This window comes from Equus przewalskii, chromosome 6 (assembly GCF_037783145.1).
Source record: "Equus przewalskii isolate Varuska chromosome 6, EquPr2, whole genome shotgun sequence".
NCBI lineage: Eukaryota > Metazoa > Chordata > Mammalia > Perissodactyla > Equidae > Equus > Equus przewalskii.
Genome location: NC_091836.1, coordinates 67366762 through 67382508, shown reverse-complemented (window position 1 = coordinate 67382508; position 15747 = coordinate 67366762). Strand labels below are relative to the sequence as shown.

General features: G+C 60.0%; 2 protein-coding genes across 3 annotated transcripts in view; both read left to right on the top strand.

Moving 5' to 3' along the window:
- CAPN5 (calpain 5) overlaps nucleotides 1-15747 on the top strand; it is a 55340-nt gene that overhangs the window by 17484 nt on the left and 22109 nt on the right. For both annotated transcript variants that reach the window (XM_008539315.2, XM_070624008.1), the window contains exon 3: nucleotides 5669-5800. In XM_008539315.2, the coding sequence (XP_008537537.2) occupies nucleotides 5669-5800 (132 nt within the window). The remainder of the gene's footprint in view (nucleotides 1-5668; nucleotides 5801-15747) is intronic.
- OMP (olfactory marker protein) lies at nucleotides 11618-14047 on the top strand. The gene has a single exon (XM_070624010.1). The coding sequence runs from the start codon at nucleotides 11734-11736 to the stop codon at nucleotides 12223-12225; it is 492 nt and encodes a 163-aa protein (XP_070480111.1). The 5' UTR covers nucleotides 11618-11733; the 3' UTR covers nucleotides 12226-14047.

Sequence of the window (15747 nt, the reverse complement as noted above, 5' to 3'; positions counted from 1 at the left end):
CCTTCACTGCCTTCCTCACTAGGCTTGGTGCCTTGTCCTTTCTAGACACTGAAAGAGGAGGAGCAGAGCTGCCCCTGTCCAGGATGTGGAGGCCAGTGACAGATGGCATGGGGTGGCGGGTGTTGAGAAGGGGACGTCTGTCAACGAAAATAATCCATATCCAATCTATAAGTGAAAATTTGGGTGAGTTTATTCTGAGCTTAAATCTGAGGATTATAACCCGGCAGAGTCTTTCCACAAAGAAACAGAGCACTCCAAAGAGGTGGGGGGGTATACAGGGTCGTTATGTACCCTCAAAGAGGATGTTTCACATATGATTGGAATGTCCCTTTTACAATAGTCGAGAGACTACTCTGTCGGCACAGCAATTGATGGAAATAGCAGGTAGGAACACAGCAGGGTGGCAGTCTCTTGTCTCCAGCTGGGTGGTCACAGGTGAGCTGGGAGGTGAGTGCAGCAATCAGTTCCTAGCCTAAGGAAAAATGCTAATGTGGGGGGAAGTTGCATCTTTATCACAAGGGCCTTTGTTCTGGCCATAGGAAATGTCTAAGCAAATATGCAGTGCGTGCTCAATAGCCAGTCAGGCCCTTTTGGAGGAAAAAAAAGAGAAGTCAGGCCGAATTAGGTTTATACCAAATGGCTTCCTCATATACTCCAATATATCCTATTGCTTGCCATTTTTATTTGTCAGTCTGAGGGGGTCCAGGGATGGTGGGGGATCCATGCCACGTGGGGAGGCAGTTCAAGGCCAGGCACGGCTGAGCCGTCTTGGATGAGGAGGTGACACGCACAGACAAGGGTGTGATGGGCGGTCCGTGAGTAAGCCATGTCAGCTGGGTGGTGGCAGGGCCAGTGTGCCGGGCAAGCCCACGCTCAGCTGATGGGATGGGGATTGGTGGAGCAGGAAGTCAGGCTCTGCTTGTTTCAGGCAGGTAGGGCGCGTCAGGCCAGTGGGGTGACCATTTCCTCCCAGCTGCTTGGCCCTTGGCCACGGAGATGGAACTTTGGCCCCAGGCAGCTGAGTTTCTGTGGAATGTCACTTTCTGGGTCTTGTGACCTGACTATTTACAAACAGCAAAGAGCCAGCTTTCCCCACCGCCCAGGAGAAACCTTTCTTCACCCCTCCCCACCCCACCCCAGCTCCTTCCCTTTAACTTGGTCCGTACTGTGGCCTCTGTTCTTGGAGGAGCTCCTCAGCCAGCCTCCCTGGCTGCTGGCCCGCTTCCTTTCTCCCAAAATGGCAGGAGGAGGCTCGTTTTTGAGCCAGATGCACTTGGCCCTGCCTTACGGGAGGTGTGACCTTGAACAAGTCCTTCCCCTCCTTGGACCTCAATTGCCTCATCTATAAATGGGGAGAGTACTTCTTGCTGGTCCTGGTTTCTGGAGGCTGAAATGACTCGAGGTATCTGTGGTGTCAGATTCACGGGAGGCAGATGACAATCTGGCTCCCCTCTCTCCCCGACCTGCCCCTTGCCAACCTTGTGTTGGGGACCCAGAGCCAGCCCTGCCTGGAAAGGCCCATCTCTTGTGGATGCTGCAGGCGGGCCAGGCCTTGTCCACTTCGGGCCCCATCTGGCACCTGCCTCGGGCCCACACCCTCCTGCTCCCCCAGGCTCATGGTCTCTCTGTTCCTTCCAGTTCAGTAAACATCTGCTGGCCTCCCCCACAGGCCGGCCAGGGAGATGAGGGGAGACAGGGACTGTCACAGGCCTGTGACTCAGGAGGAATCCCCAGGCTGCAGATGTAAGGGAGGGGGGACTTACTGCCTCCCTCAGGCCCAGGGCCTTAGTAGGGGTCTCCTCTCACCCCTGTGGGGGTACCCCCACACCCCGCACTCTGCCTCTCCCCATCTCTGGAGATTGGCCTGCAGGGCTCCTGGTGGAACCAAGGAGGGCGTAAGTGGGGCTCCTACAAACAGACGTCAGTTTTGGAACCTCCCAGGCTTCTCCCAAGGTGGCCTGGTGGTCCCCAGCCTGTGCCCAGGGCTCGCGCTCATCATACCAGCCCCTGGAGAAGGCCCCGCTGCATGGCTGTGCTGAACAGTAGGCCCCTTAATATCACGAAACAGGCCGTTGGCACCGAGGCCAGCCATCTGGGCCTCTGCCCTGCACGGGAATGATGCCCTGCAGACATGTGCTCAGGTGGCCTTGAAGGACCGGGTTGCCGGGAGGAGAGGGGAGCACAAGGCAGGCCAGGCAAGGAGGCGCGTGTGTTGCAGAGCGGGTGGGGCATAGGCTCTAACCCCTGAGAACGCTGCCCTTTCCTGCTGCTTCTTTCCTGGGCTCCGGTTTCCCAGGTGTCTGGTTGATCCCTGCTGGGATCTTAGATTCCAGGAGGGAGGTGATGGGGTGAAGGTGGATGGATGAGAGAGTGGGAGGAGGGGGTGGGGGGGGCAGGATCTGCTCTCTTGCTGCATTCCTGTTTGCACCCTGGGCCCAGAAACCTGAAGTTCTTGTTGTGCTCCTGCGGGAGGTGGTTACGGGCTGTGACCTGTGTCTGGTGGAGCTGGTCTGACGGGCCGAGAGGGGCCGAGAGGTGAGAGATGACCACAGGTGCAGAGGGCTGTGCCGACCCAAGGGGCGGTCACCTCCCAGCTCTAGGGGGTGGCTTGGCCCAGGGCTCATTGCAGGCACCTGTCCTGTCCGATCCTGCTGGCCACTCTGCCCTCCCGTCCTCCCAGGCCTCCTGCCTGCAGCCCCAGTGGAACCTGCCAGGCCTTGTTCCTGACCCTGAAGATAGGCAGAGTTGGCCCGGCTGTGCCCTAGAGCTCACAGGCGTGGACAGTGATGGAAGGGAGTGGGTGGCTGAGGGCCCAGGGGATCCTGTGACTGGATCCTGCCTTGGGGGCGATGTGGAGTCCACATTCCCCTTTAGAGTCTCCTTGCCCCCCCTGCCCTCTCCATGCCTGCTCTGCTGGCGTCACTGCCTCCAGGCAGCCTCCTCGGATCTGTCTCTGGGCTCCAGATGTCACAGCTGTGCTTACACAGAGGGTCATAGTCCGACTCCTCCCCCTCGAGGGCCCTGCCTGTGGCTGGGAGCTTTCTGACTAGCTCTGTGCTCTGCCTGGCCGATCGCCCAGGAAAACTGGAAGGACAAACACCCTCCAGCTGGGCTAAGGACAAGTGCAAGGGACAAATGAGGGAAGTATGGCTTGGCCACTCATAAATCTTAGCCCATCTGGAGGCTCTGGAGCTGACTGTGTGAATTTGAATCTCAGTTCACCTATTCTTGTGTGGCCCTGGGCAAATGACTTACCCTCTCTGTGCCTTGGTTTCCTCGTCTGTAAAATGGGGACGGTAACAGTGCCCATCTCACAGGTTGTTTTGCACAGGGCCTGGCACACGGCAGGTGCCCAGTCATCAGGAGCTGTTTCTATGATTGTTCCCTTCTGAGTGTCCCGAGGTGGCTGCTGGACCCCAGGCAGGCCCCAGGTGCCGCCAGCCTCGAGTGGTTTCTCTGGGTTTGGGCTGGTGGACTTGCCCCTCTCCTGGCCGGCTCAGACTGCCCTCTCCGCTCTGCTCCCTCCCAGCTGGCAGGTTTGCCCGTGGTCCCTGCCCGCCACAGGGAGTCAGGGCAGTGCAGGGCCTGGAACCCGGACTCCCGCCTCCTGAGCTCAGTCTGTCTCTCAGGGGCTGGAGAGGTGTCTGGGTCAGAGCCCTGTTCTGGGGCCATAGGGACAGGCTGGGATGCTTGGAGCTGCCCACAGGTCTGCCCTGGCAGGGCTGCTCAGTGTGGAGGAGAGCCCTGACCGGGAGCCCAGCAGACCTGGGTTCTGGCCCATCGGTCCGCTCACTTTCCTTGTGACCTTGGGCATCACTGACCCCTCCTGGGCAGCATCCTCCTCTGTGGAATGGGGGTCCCTGTCCAGGGCCCTGGTGGGAGGATCTGAAGGGGAGGGGTGCTGGGAGGTCACCTCTGCAGACCCTGGGGACACCAGGTGGCAGCTGTCTCTTCCCATGGAGGGGATGAGGCTGGGGTCCTCCAGATAGGAAGCCCCCTCCACCCCTGTCCTGTCTGCCCTTTCAGGCCCCAGGGAGGCAGATGCTAAGTCATGGCTCCCTGTTCTGGGCTGGGCGTGGGCCAGAGCCTCGGGGAGGAGATAAAGAGGGTGGAGCGGGGGAGGCAAGGCTTCTGCCCGGGCAGCTGCTTCCTGAGGCATGAGCCCTCCTCCGCCCCATCCGCCCCGCAGCCTCTGTGACCCGGGGTGATATTACTCAGGCATCTGTACTCTGAGGAAGCTGGTTTACAGCTGGCCGTAGGGCACCTGAGGTGCCACCTGGAGCTGCTGGTGCCCTCAGGGCAGTTCTGGTCCTCCATTGGGCCCTCCAAGACCCTGGTTTTCTCAGGCAGATGTGGCAACAGGAGTCCCAGAGCCTTTGTGAGGACTGAGAGCCTTTTACCCCAGTTTCTGCTGCTGATTGCTCCCCCTCCATGATCTGTGGTGTCCTCACACAGCCCTGCAGGGATAATAATCTACCTCCCTTGCACAGGTGAGGACACGGAGGCTCAGAGAGGTTGAGCCGCTAGCCCAAAGTTGCACCAGTAATAAATGGTAATAATGGGGAGCAGGAATTTGCGTTTCTTCTTCCTGACTCTGCTACCCTCTTCTGGCTGCCTGCAGTAGGACCTCAGTAGCTCTGTTGTGATTGAACTAGCTTGAGAGCACCGGCTGAAGTGGAGGCAGGCCCCTGCTGTGTGGCTGGGGCATGTTATTCAACCTCTCTGGGCCTCAGTTTCCTCACCTGTAAAATGGGCACAGTGCTGACCTCTCAGGACCATGTAAGGATTGATCATGGTGCCAGCGGGATGCTTGGCACAGGGAAGGCATGTCTCAGGGTTTACCTCCCCCCCCACTCTCCGTTGTGCCCCACCCCGGGGAGTGGTCACTCTCTCTCAGCTCTGTGGAATGAAGATGCTGATGGAAGAGGAGGAGGGGCCTGGGGCAGGCCTGCTGGACACAGGGGGACACGTGCATGTCCTAGAAGGGACCTGGATTAGGAAGAGGGAAGGGAACCACCTTCGCACCCAGCCCTGCCCCAGCCTGGCCTGTTGGGCCCACCTTGGGCACACAAAGGGCACTCCCGGAGCACTGGGGATGTCTGCTCAGCTCTGCTTTGCATTTGCTTGCTGTGTGCCCTTGACAAGTCACTACCCCTCTCTGAACCTTCATTCCTCCTCCATAAAATGGCATAACAACCCCGCACTCCTCAGGTGGGGTGAGGGTCAGATGGTACAGCCCAAGGATGTGCCCACACGGGGCCTGGCACATCAGTTCCCTTCTTCGCACTCATCACATGTCATTTTGGGGTGTTTCTGCCTTGCGCCCCCTCCCCACTTCATGACCATGGGCGCCTGAGGGCCGGCTGAGGTGGGCATGCCGGGCTGCTGGTGCTGGAGAATGATGGAAACTGAGCCCTTGCTGGGCAGGGAAGACCGCAGAGGGAGGAGGAAGGCGGGGGCCCAGGGTCCAGCCCCCGGAAGTCCTCCCACAGTGCTCGTTCACCCATGAAACCTTTGGCACAAGAGCGGACTTCCTCAGCCGGGGGAGGGGGAGCGCGTCAGGCAGCACGTGTCTTTGAGGAGACCGACTGGCCCGCGGGGGCCCCCATCCACAGGGGGAGGTGGGCGGATCTCCGCGCTGACCTGAGGTCTCTCGGCTTCTCCGCAGGACATCTGCGAGGACCCCCGCCTCTTTGTGGACGGCATCAGCTCCCACGACCTGCACCAGGGCCAGGTGGGAAACTGCTGGTTTGTGGCGGCCTGCTCGTCTCTGGCCTCCCGTGAGGCGCTGTGGCAGAAGGTGAGGCCTGGGTTGGACACGGGTTCTGGGGAGTCTCCCCAGATCGGGGAGGTGCAGCCTGAAAGTGCAGGGGAGACTTTATGGAAGCCTGTGTGGGGATGGGGTGGGGCGACCCCTGGGCTCCCCAGCACTGGCTGAGCATCAGAGTCGCCTTCCCCTCACCTGCCAGCTTAGGACCCCTGGGTGGGTGCTAGGAATCTGTATAATTCCCAAGGGGATTCTGATGTGTCCCCTTCCCAGCTATCAGGGGCCCATAGTGTCCCTGGAGCTGCTTGGCAGGAGACACACCTGTGAAATGTGGATGCTGCCTGACACTACTAACTGGGGCCCAGGAGACCCCTGCCAGCACCCGCTGTGTGACTTAGCCAGTGCTTGACCTTCTCTGGGCCTCAGGTTTTTCACTTGTTCAGCAGGAGTGGTCCAGGCCATCCTGTTGCATGACTCATGGTTCCAGGCGGCTGAGGCCCTGGACCAGCGCCACAGGGTTTCTCGTGGAATGGGCTCTGGTGCTGACATTTCGCCCTCTTGTGGCGGCACTCGGCATTGCAGCCTTTAAATCCGACCCTCAGAGCTCCCCTCCTGGGGAGGCAGGGAGGCTGGAGTAGAGGCTAGACTTGTGCTGTCTAAAGAATTATTGACAAGGACTGCATCCTGGTTCCTATGCCAGCAAATGCAAGTCATCTTTCTCATGTCTGCGCTTCCTGCTCTTCCTGTACGGGGCTAGCATCCTATAAGAGCACTGAGCATCTCAGTCTTACCGGCTTGATTCGAGCCCCAGCCTCACCATTCGGTAGCTATAATTAGCCTCAGGTTACTCATTGGAAAAGTCAGGACATCAGGTAGCTCCCCCTCGGGGAGTCATGAGGGCGGAACCAGCTGCTGTATTTGAAGGGCCTTGCACAGCCTGGGGCTCAGGGACGGCGGCTGCAGCCGCCTGTGTTAGGATAATTAGTATTCATAACGTAATGAGTGTTCTTGTGCAAGCAGGGTGCCAGGAGCACCGTGAGTTCGTTCTCCTCTGAGACGTCCTGCAATCATCAGAGGGAGCTCTGCCCTTGGCCGAGGCTGGGACCATGCTAGGGGCCCTGCTCTCATGTTGTCTGAACAGGAGTGTGACCTCTCAAATCCACTTGGGGTGGGCATCCCCGGGGGCCTGGCCCCTGATGGTCCTGTGGGGGTGGGGTAGCTGCATGCTCCAGGGCCCTTGCAGAGGTCACTGCTGCGGCCTGTAGACGTGGGTAGTCATGGCATGTCTGAGCTGGGAGGGCCTCGGAGAGCCACACTTGGGATCATTACATTCGTGGGCCTCACAGCCCAGAGAGAGTCGGGGCCAGGAGCTGTTCTCTGGATGTGGGGCTGTCATCCTCCTACTTCCAGGCTCCAACCCCGTTCTCTGAGCCCAGAATAAGGTGCCCCTGCCTCTGAGCCCCACCCCCAGCTACGTCAGGGCTCAGGCTCAGGCCAGACGTGGCACGTGGGAATCCTGTGGGGCTGGCCCCACGCCTCCCACCCTGCCGTTTAATTGCTGTTTATCTGTGGTCTCCCCTCTTGAGATGAGCTCCCCCGGGCAGAGCTCGTCCAACTTATGTCTTCCTGCTGAGCCCTACGGAAGCTTGGCATAGAGAAGGCTCAAGAAAGTTTCGAGAACAGAGCCCCTCCCCAAATCGTCAGATCTAGCCACTGGCCAGCAACCCCCCAGCCACCTTGCTGCCCCAAGCCTCCTGGGGCCTTCAGTGGGGCCCGAGCCAGGCCCACGTGTCCCCTCCTGGGAATGGGCTGTCTGGTCATTTGTGTGTCCTGCCCTGGGCCTGGCCCTGGGCTGTCCCCTGGTGTAGTTCCCCATCTAGCAAGTGGATGAAGGGGCCCAGGATCTGCAGGCAAGAGAGCTGTCATTGATGCTGTGTGACCATGGGCAGGCCTGTGTTTGTCTCTGGGCTGAAAGTTCTTCTTGCAGGGTTTCGGGGCATCTGGCCTGCCTGGTCTGGAGGTGTTGAGGGCTGCGAGGCTGGGTCCCCGGGGAGGCTGGGGCACAGTGGGCTGCTCTTGGCTCATTGCGCTCTGCCTTCTGCTGTGGTGAAGGCCCTGGGTCCCGGCAGGAGGCGCAAGGCCCTAGGGGGCTCATTACTGCACCTCACCTCCCGTGCTGTCCCTGCTGACTGGCCCTGTTTGTTGTCACCCCTCACTTTCTGGGCCCGTTGCTGTGCGGGGCCTCCCCTGCCCCACCCTGTTCTCTCCATGGAACTAGGGTGCTCAGCCTGAGCTGCACCCCTGCTCCCCCCTTGCTGGTCATGTGACCTTGGGCAGGTCACGTTGCTTCTCTTGGCCTGTGTGTAAACCTGACCTTTCCAGTGCCTGGGGTCATGGGGGGATTAAAGGAGCCCGTGGAAGGCAAGCCCTGGGCCTTAGGGCCCTCTGCACGCGTTAGAGCCCCTCCTGGCCCTCCTCTGGGCTCCCCGCCTCTTCCTCTGTTCTGCCAGATACCTCTTGGCAGTGGGCCTCCCCTCCTATGGGACCCTGCGGGCACCTTGTGGTCTCCCTGACTTGATTGTACCTCCCCTGCGGGCAGGGCAGTGGACTTGAGGGAGCCAGGTTTTGTGGACCAGAAATCAGGATGTGATGGTAGGTGGAGCATTTGCCATCAGGCCTGGCCTGGCCCAAGCCAGGTGAGTTCACCTCCCCAGAGCCTGGCACAGCCCTGGGCATGGGCACAGGCCACTCCCTGCCCTGAGCCACAGGCTGCTCGGGCCCAGGAGGAGTCGGCTGGGCCCCTGGCCGGAGGAGAGCAGAGTGAGCAGAGTCCCCCGAGCGCCTGGATGTCCGAGAGCCAGTGTTGGGGTGGGCAGTCCTGGGCGGGGCCTGGGGAGGCGCCTGGTGGCAGCGCCGGCTGTTTTTTACTTTAAGAGGTTTCCGGTCCGCCCTGCCCCTGTTGTGTAAGCAGTTCACGCCCTTTAGCTACACAGCAGTCCGTTCAGCACACGGTAACCATTCTAGGTACTGGGGACGGATTTGGAAAAGTCCACAGGCACGTGAGGTTTTGATTATCTGGAAACAACCAGTGTTAAGGGTTTTCTGTCTTTCCTTCTTGTGTTTTTTTCCATTTGGGGTTATAGAGGTGTTTTTTGTTTGTTTGTTTTGCTGGGGAAGATTCTCCCTGAGCTAACATCTGTGCCGGTCTTCCTTTATTTTCTATGTGGGTCACTGCCACAGCATGGTCACTGACGAGTGGTGTAAGTCCGTGCCCGGGAACCAAACCCGGGCCTCTGAAGTGGAGTGCGCTGGACTTAACTACTAGGCCTCCAGGGCTGGCCCCTAGTTTGATTCTAATACACATTTTTGCAATCACTTATGCAGGTTTCCAGCTTGCTTCTCTCCTCTCTGTTCATTCCTATGTCCAGCTTTTCGTGGGCCTTTCCAGGGCATCTGGTGGCTGAGTAGAGGCGGGTGGTCGGCAGTGGGCCCAGCCCCAACTGCAGCCTCCTGCCTCCCCGCCCTTCCCCCCCTGACCTTCCCCCCCTGACCTTCCCCCCCTGACCTTTCCCCCCTGACCTTCCCCCCCGCCCTTCCCCCCTCTGACCTTCCCCCCCTGACCTTCTCCTCTCTGACCTTCCTGGCTCTCATTGCCCCCTCCCTCCTGCCCTGTCTGTCTGGGAGGCCCAGGCCCTGGTAACAACTTCTACCTTCAGCCTCCGCTGCCCAGGCTGAGACCAGGCCCTCCCCAGGGTCATGTGGCCCCTGGGTCCCCATCAGTAGAAGCTGATCACCTCTCCCCATGTCGTGCAGGTCCAGAGCCAGGGCAGCCTTCTCTCTTCCCTCAGTGCCGCCTCCCTATATAAACCCCTACGGGAGCCTGCTGTTTGCCTCCCCCCACCGCCCCAGCCCACCTCATTGCCATCCCTGCCACCCAGGCACCAAATGCCCGACACCTCCAGTTTCCCAGCCTCCCCCACAGACCCCACTCAAGCACTGCTGTGTCCCAGGGATTACTGTGCCCGTGTGGCTGACACCCTGCCCTCATCGCCCGGCCTCGCTTCTCGATCGCATCTCCGTCAGCCGCCTCGGCCTCTTGCTCCCATGGGGGCCGTGCCTAGATCCGCCCTCCCTGCAGGTCTTCAGCTGAAGGATCAGTCTCTCGGCCTCGCCTCCTGGCATCTCCCTCCCTCCTCCACTCTGACGCACACCTGTCCCTAATCCTCCTTCTGGCCTTGGGCATTACCCGTGGACTCTCTCCCTGTCTGCCTGTCTTCCTCTTATTGGCCTTGGCCTTGGGCTCCATGGTCCATCACCTCAGCCCGTCTCTCATCGGTGTCCTTCATTCATGCATTCATTCAACAAGCCTGTTCTGAGGGCCTCCTGTGGGGCAGGCCCTGTTCTAGGCGCTGGCTTAGAGTGATGAACGAGACAGATACCGTCCCTGCCCCCTTGGGGCTTTGGGTCTAGAGCAAATGTACCAATAAAAAGCAAAAGTTAGGGCTGGGAAGGAGAGAAACACTCCTCCTTAGAAGGAAGGAGAAGCCACCCCAACAGGAACTCCTTCCCCAGCCGCCTTGCTCCCTTCTCCTCTGCCCTCCAGCTCCACAGTAAGAGGCGCTGTGAGGGCCAGGCCCTTTGACATCTCCCATTCTCTCAATACCCTTGGAGAATTGCCAGAACTTACCCCAGGCCTTGAGGTGTTGTCTAAACGGGACCAGGTGCTCTGTCCCCGTTTTTGTCCCCCTGCTGTTCGGGTAGCCCAAGATCCCACTCACTTACTTAGCCTCCATCTAGAAATTTGACTGTGCTTGTGGTCCACCAGACCCTTCAGATTGTTTCCAGTTGTTAAACTTTGGCCTGTGCCTCTGTCCTCTTTTTTGTGTGTGGCACGTCATGGCAGCTTCCCCTCTCCCCAGCTGCACTCACACACTCTAGGTCTTCCATTTGCCCGTTTGTGATAGCTGAGCTCCTGGTTCCGCCTCAGACACTGGGGATACAGATGTTTGTCGGATTCTTCCTCGGCCTCAAGTCTCCTGGGGGAAACTGAGGATCCATATGGGTGGAGTAAGTGGTGGGATTTTAGTAGGAGAGAAACCTGGTCACGTGGCCGCCATGTAGCGCAGGGCTGAGGCAGGGCCAGCAGGCAAGAATCACCTGGGTCAGAGATTCTCAGAGCACGGTCTCTGGACCAGCAGCGCCAGCATCACCCGGGAGGTTGTTAGAAATGCAGACTCTCGGGCCTCATCAGAGACCTATTACATCAGACACTCTGGGCGTGGGGCCCACCGTCTGTGTTTTAAGTCCTGCAGGTGATTCTGATGCTCACTAAAGTTTGAGAACAGGGGTCTGGGTGAGAGATGGTCGTGCCTGCGCTGGAGTCCTGGCAGCTGGGAACAGGGGAAGGGGCCTCAGGGTATCAGGGTATCTGGGAGGCAGAATCGACAGGCCTTGGCGATGGCATGTGGAGGGGTGAGGGTGAGGCTGAGTCAAGGATGGCTCCAAGGTTTGCTTGGGTGACTTCAAATCTCAAATCAGTGGCCCTGTGGTCCTTGTTCCCCCCTCCTGCCAGAGGGTCTTTCAGCCTGGGCTTAGGTGCCTCCAAGTGAGCTCTTGCTGCGGGTTCTTCACAAACAAGCCGCTCCCAGCCCATCCGTGGTAGTCAGGGCCGTTGCCACAGCAATTGACATCACGGTCTGGTCCCGGAGGAGCCTGTCACCCTCTTGCCTGCCTGCGATGCCTCCATTACAGCTTCAACTGGCAGTGGAGAGGAGGCATTTGGGGACTCCCACCCTCCTACACACCCCATTTTGAGGACTGGGTGGGGCTGAGGAGGGCCCTTGGCAAAAAAGGGAGGGAGAGGAGGGCCAAGGATAGGCGGGGCCCTCCTTGGTGGCCTCTTCCCTTGGTGGCGAGGCCCCAGCCACTCGGCTCGTGGACGGTGGTGGCAGCAGCGGCAGTGGGCCATGGCAGAGGACAAGCCGAAGCAGCTGCAGCTGGAGATGCCCCTGGTCCCCGACGAGTACCTGACCAGGCAGATGCGGCTGCGCGTGGAGAGCCTGAAGCAGCGTGGGGAGAAGCGCCAGGACGGCGAGAAGCTGCTGCGGCCGGCCGAGACCGTGTACCGCCTCGACTTCGTGCGGCAGCACAAGCTGCAGTTTGAGCGCTGGGACGTCGTGCTGGACAAGCCGGGCAAGGTCACCATCACGGGCACCTCCCAGAACTGGACGCCCGACCTCACCAACCTCATGACCCGCCAGCTGCTGGACCCCACCGCCATCTTCTGGCGCCAGGAGGACTCGGAGGCCATGGGTTGGAACGAGGCCGATGCCCTGGAGTTCGGGGAGCGCCTGTCGGAGCTGGCCAGGATCCGCAAGGTCATGTACTTCCTGATCACCTTCAGCGAGGGCCTCGAGCCCGCCGACCTCAGGGCCTCCGTGGTCTTTAACCAGCTCTGATGGTGGCTGCTCGCTGCGGCCCCTCCGCTCACCCACTTGCCCTGTCCCCTGCCGGTACCCGCTTCCCCCAGCCGTGTGTCTGGGAACATTCTTCCAGCTGCTGGCCTCTACTCAGCTTGGCGGGGACCCCCTGAGCCTCGTCCTTCCTCCTCTCCTTTCTCTGGTGCTGGCGCTCCTGCTCAGGGAGGCCGATGCTCAGGCTCTAGAGTCTAGAAGCTGCGCCAGCTACCACTGCTTTTGCTGTAGACCAGGAGGCCTGGCCAGGGCTAGTGCGGGAAGACGGAGCAGCCGTGGGTCTCTGCAGTCCCTCTGCATCATTGTCAGGAGAGCAACTGAGAGGGACCGAGAGACAGACAGACACGGACACAGAGAGCGAAATCCAAAGAACCAGCCGTCAGGCTTCTTCTGGAGATGGGGAGACAGAGACGATAGAGCAGCCTCCTTGGAGAATCCAGCAAACAGGCGTCTGCACCCTTTGCCGCCGCCCGTGTCCAGAGGTGAATGCAGCCTGAGGACCCAGGAAGGCGCCGCTCCTGGCACGGGCCTGGTGTGGTCCCTCGACACCTCGGGGACCCTCAGGACGTCGGGAGGCTACTGTGGGGTCGATTTGGGCAGTGGGGAGTGGCCGGCACGCTGGAGGCTGTGCAGGGCAACTCTTTCTCTTCTGGGGATGACTTCAGGACGGGAGAAGTGAAAGGGAGAGTATGAAAAAGTCACGTAGAGATCTATCTATCCACAGACATCAATATTGAGAGAGCATGCTATATTCACATGGATATATGCTAGAGTCTATACCCGCCCTGCGAACAAGTCTGATTGTAGGTTATCTATTATATAATTGTCCAGCCGGTTCTCGGGTGGCCCTTAGCAGAGGCTTGGTCAAAATGACATTGGGGAGGGGGCCTTCCTGAGCTGGGAGACTTTGAGGTTCCCACAGTGAAGCGGGGAACAGTGTGGTGCAGGGGTTTCCCTCTGTCTGGGGAGCTGGATAGAGGGATCCGGAGCCCTGGCGTCTTTAGTGGATCAAGGGACAGGTTGGGGGCAGGCTGATAGGGCAGTTATGATGGCTGAGGGTCAGAAGTGGGCTGCAAGTGACAGTGGGGTGTGACAGTGGGACAGTGGCCTCAGGTCATTGGGTGCAACCCACTCACCAAACAGACGGCAACGGAGGCCTGATCGTCAGCAGATTCAGTGCCGGCCCCCAAGCCTCATTCCTACTCACGCTGCACAGGCCCAGTGACCTCTTCTTTGAGGGAGGAGTCTGCCTGGCCTGGCATCAGCCAAAGGCCCCTCAGGACGTGCCCCCGACACCCTGTCTCAAGGCCAGCCCTGTTTTTTGTCAGGAACGTGCCCGTGACGTTTGCCTCACGAAGCCGAGCCGTCGGGGGGCCGCAGGGCCCTGGGAACAGATGCACTGAGAGACAGAGGGTGCGAGTCATCTGTAATTGCCAGGGCTGCCGGGAGGGGGAGCCCCACTCCAGAGGCCTGGAGGCCTGCCAGTGGGAGGGGGGTGTTGAGTCGGGGGTCTTTGGCTGGGAGATAGACTGTGGTGTGAGCTGTGGTCCTTTCTAGTTCCTGGCTCTGGGCTGTCCCCTGCGTGCTGGAAGAGGTCCCGGCATGGCCTGCCTGGCTTCTCCGCTCGCTGTGGGGGGGAGGCCAGACCCCTGGGGGTGGCCCTGCCTTTCTGCCTTTTTGCTTGACCTCTCCCTGCAGCTCTGGGAGCAGACTGCCTGTACCCAACCCTCTCCCACCACATCTGCCCCATGTGGGCATGTGAGTGCCTCTGCTGTGCCCACAGTGTGTCCTCAATAAAGCCTGTGTCCCCGCCTCGGTGGTGTGCAGTCTTTCACCGCATGCCACCCCCTCCCGTTCCAGGAGACAGGAGATCTTATCACCACCCTGAGCATACCCTCCCCTGCCCCTCCCACACTCCTGACCCCTCCTCCCGCCACTTCCAGGGACAAGGCCCAGAGCAGTCAGGTGACTGGCCCAGCGTCAGACCTCAGGATGGAGTTTAGAACCAAGACACCCAACCAGGAGCCAATGCCCCCAACAGTTTCTCTCCAGTGGCCCGCAGCCCGGCCTCTGTCGGGATGTGGAGAGAGCCATGCTGAGTCTACAGGGAGGCGCCATCACCATCTGGTCCTTGGCAAGCGAGGCCTGGAGGGCCTGGGTGGGGACACACCATGCCATGCTCAATTTTGAGACTCCCTCCTTTGCAGGGTGGCCGGCACGGGGTAGACGGGGCAGGGGCATGGCAGGGGTGGGCTGGGGTCAGGCCTGTGCCCAGGTTTAGTCCAGACTCTGTTGTCGCCAATTTGCTGCATGTCCTCGGGCAGCCCCTGACGCTGTCCCAGACTCCTACTTTCTAGAGGGAACAGCTGGTTCTGTGAAGTCCCTCCAGCTCTGCCCCACTGACCACATCACCTCAGGGCCCCGCCCGACCTTTTTCAGGGCTCGGGCCCTTGCCTCTCTCTCAGGCTCACCCATTTTTTGGACAGAGACAACCGAGGCCCAGAGGAGAAGGCCACCTGCCCAAGGTCATAGAGGCCAGGGAGGGGCCAGAGGAGGGGTGTGAGTGGACCATGCTCTGCGTCTGTGGACCTCTGACCCTGTGACGCTGGCCCCCTGGGATGGGCAGGGGCCATGCGCCCACCACACCTGAGGGCCAGACCCGGGTGAGGCCAACTTCTTCCTGGAGACCAAGGTCAGCCCCTGCTTCAGAGGCCACACTTGGCCACACTTTGCTTCAAAATGCTCCCCAGGTCTCACACCCCCTCCTCCTCCACCCCAGAGCCACCTCGCTTCCCTTCCCCAGCCCTGCCCCCACCTCCACCTCTTAGGGCTCTCTGCTTCCAGACATAGCCCTCCCCAAGCCCTGCCCTTCCAGCCATGGCCTCTGCCACTCCTGAAGACGCCTCTGGGAGGGGTGGGGCAAGTGGAGATGAGCCACCCGGCCCTTCCCTCCCCCTTCCCAGGCTCTGTGCTGAGACTGAGACTGGTCCTGAGGGAGTGCCGGGAGTGGGAAATGAGGAGCCATCTTGCACGGAAACCACCAGAAACCTTGGAGCAAAGAGACCTGCCAGATTCCACGGAGACAGTGCGGCATAGGGACCTGTCCCGGCTCTGCCACCGGCCACCTGTGTGACCCTGGGCAACCTCTCTGAGCCTGTTACCTCATCTGTTGGGGGTGCTAATAATGGTGCCTCCCTCCTAGGGTCATTGTGAAGGGTAAATGGGTCAGTGTTCGTAAAGCATCCGAGCTTCAGGACTGGAATGTGGGCACTGTCTCTCGGTTTGCTCACTGTTATTTTCTCGTCACTGTAGACACATGGTCTCACTTTTCAGTTATTCTGAAAAGAGGGCAGTAGGAGAACCTGTTTACCTAGGAGGAGCGCACGGTTCAGAGAGGTGCCTTGAACTGCCTGAGGCAGCACAGCAGCCCAATGCTCATGGCAGCAGGTGGAGTGAGGTGGAGGGACTGGCAGGGACTGGGACCAGGCCTGGCTCTGTAGTTGCAGA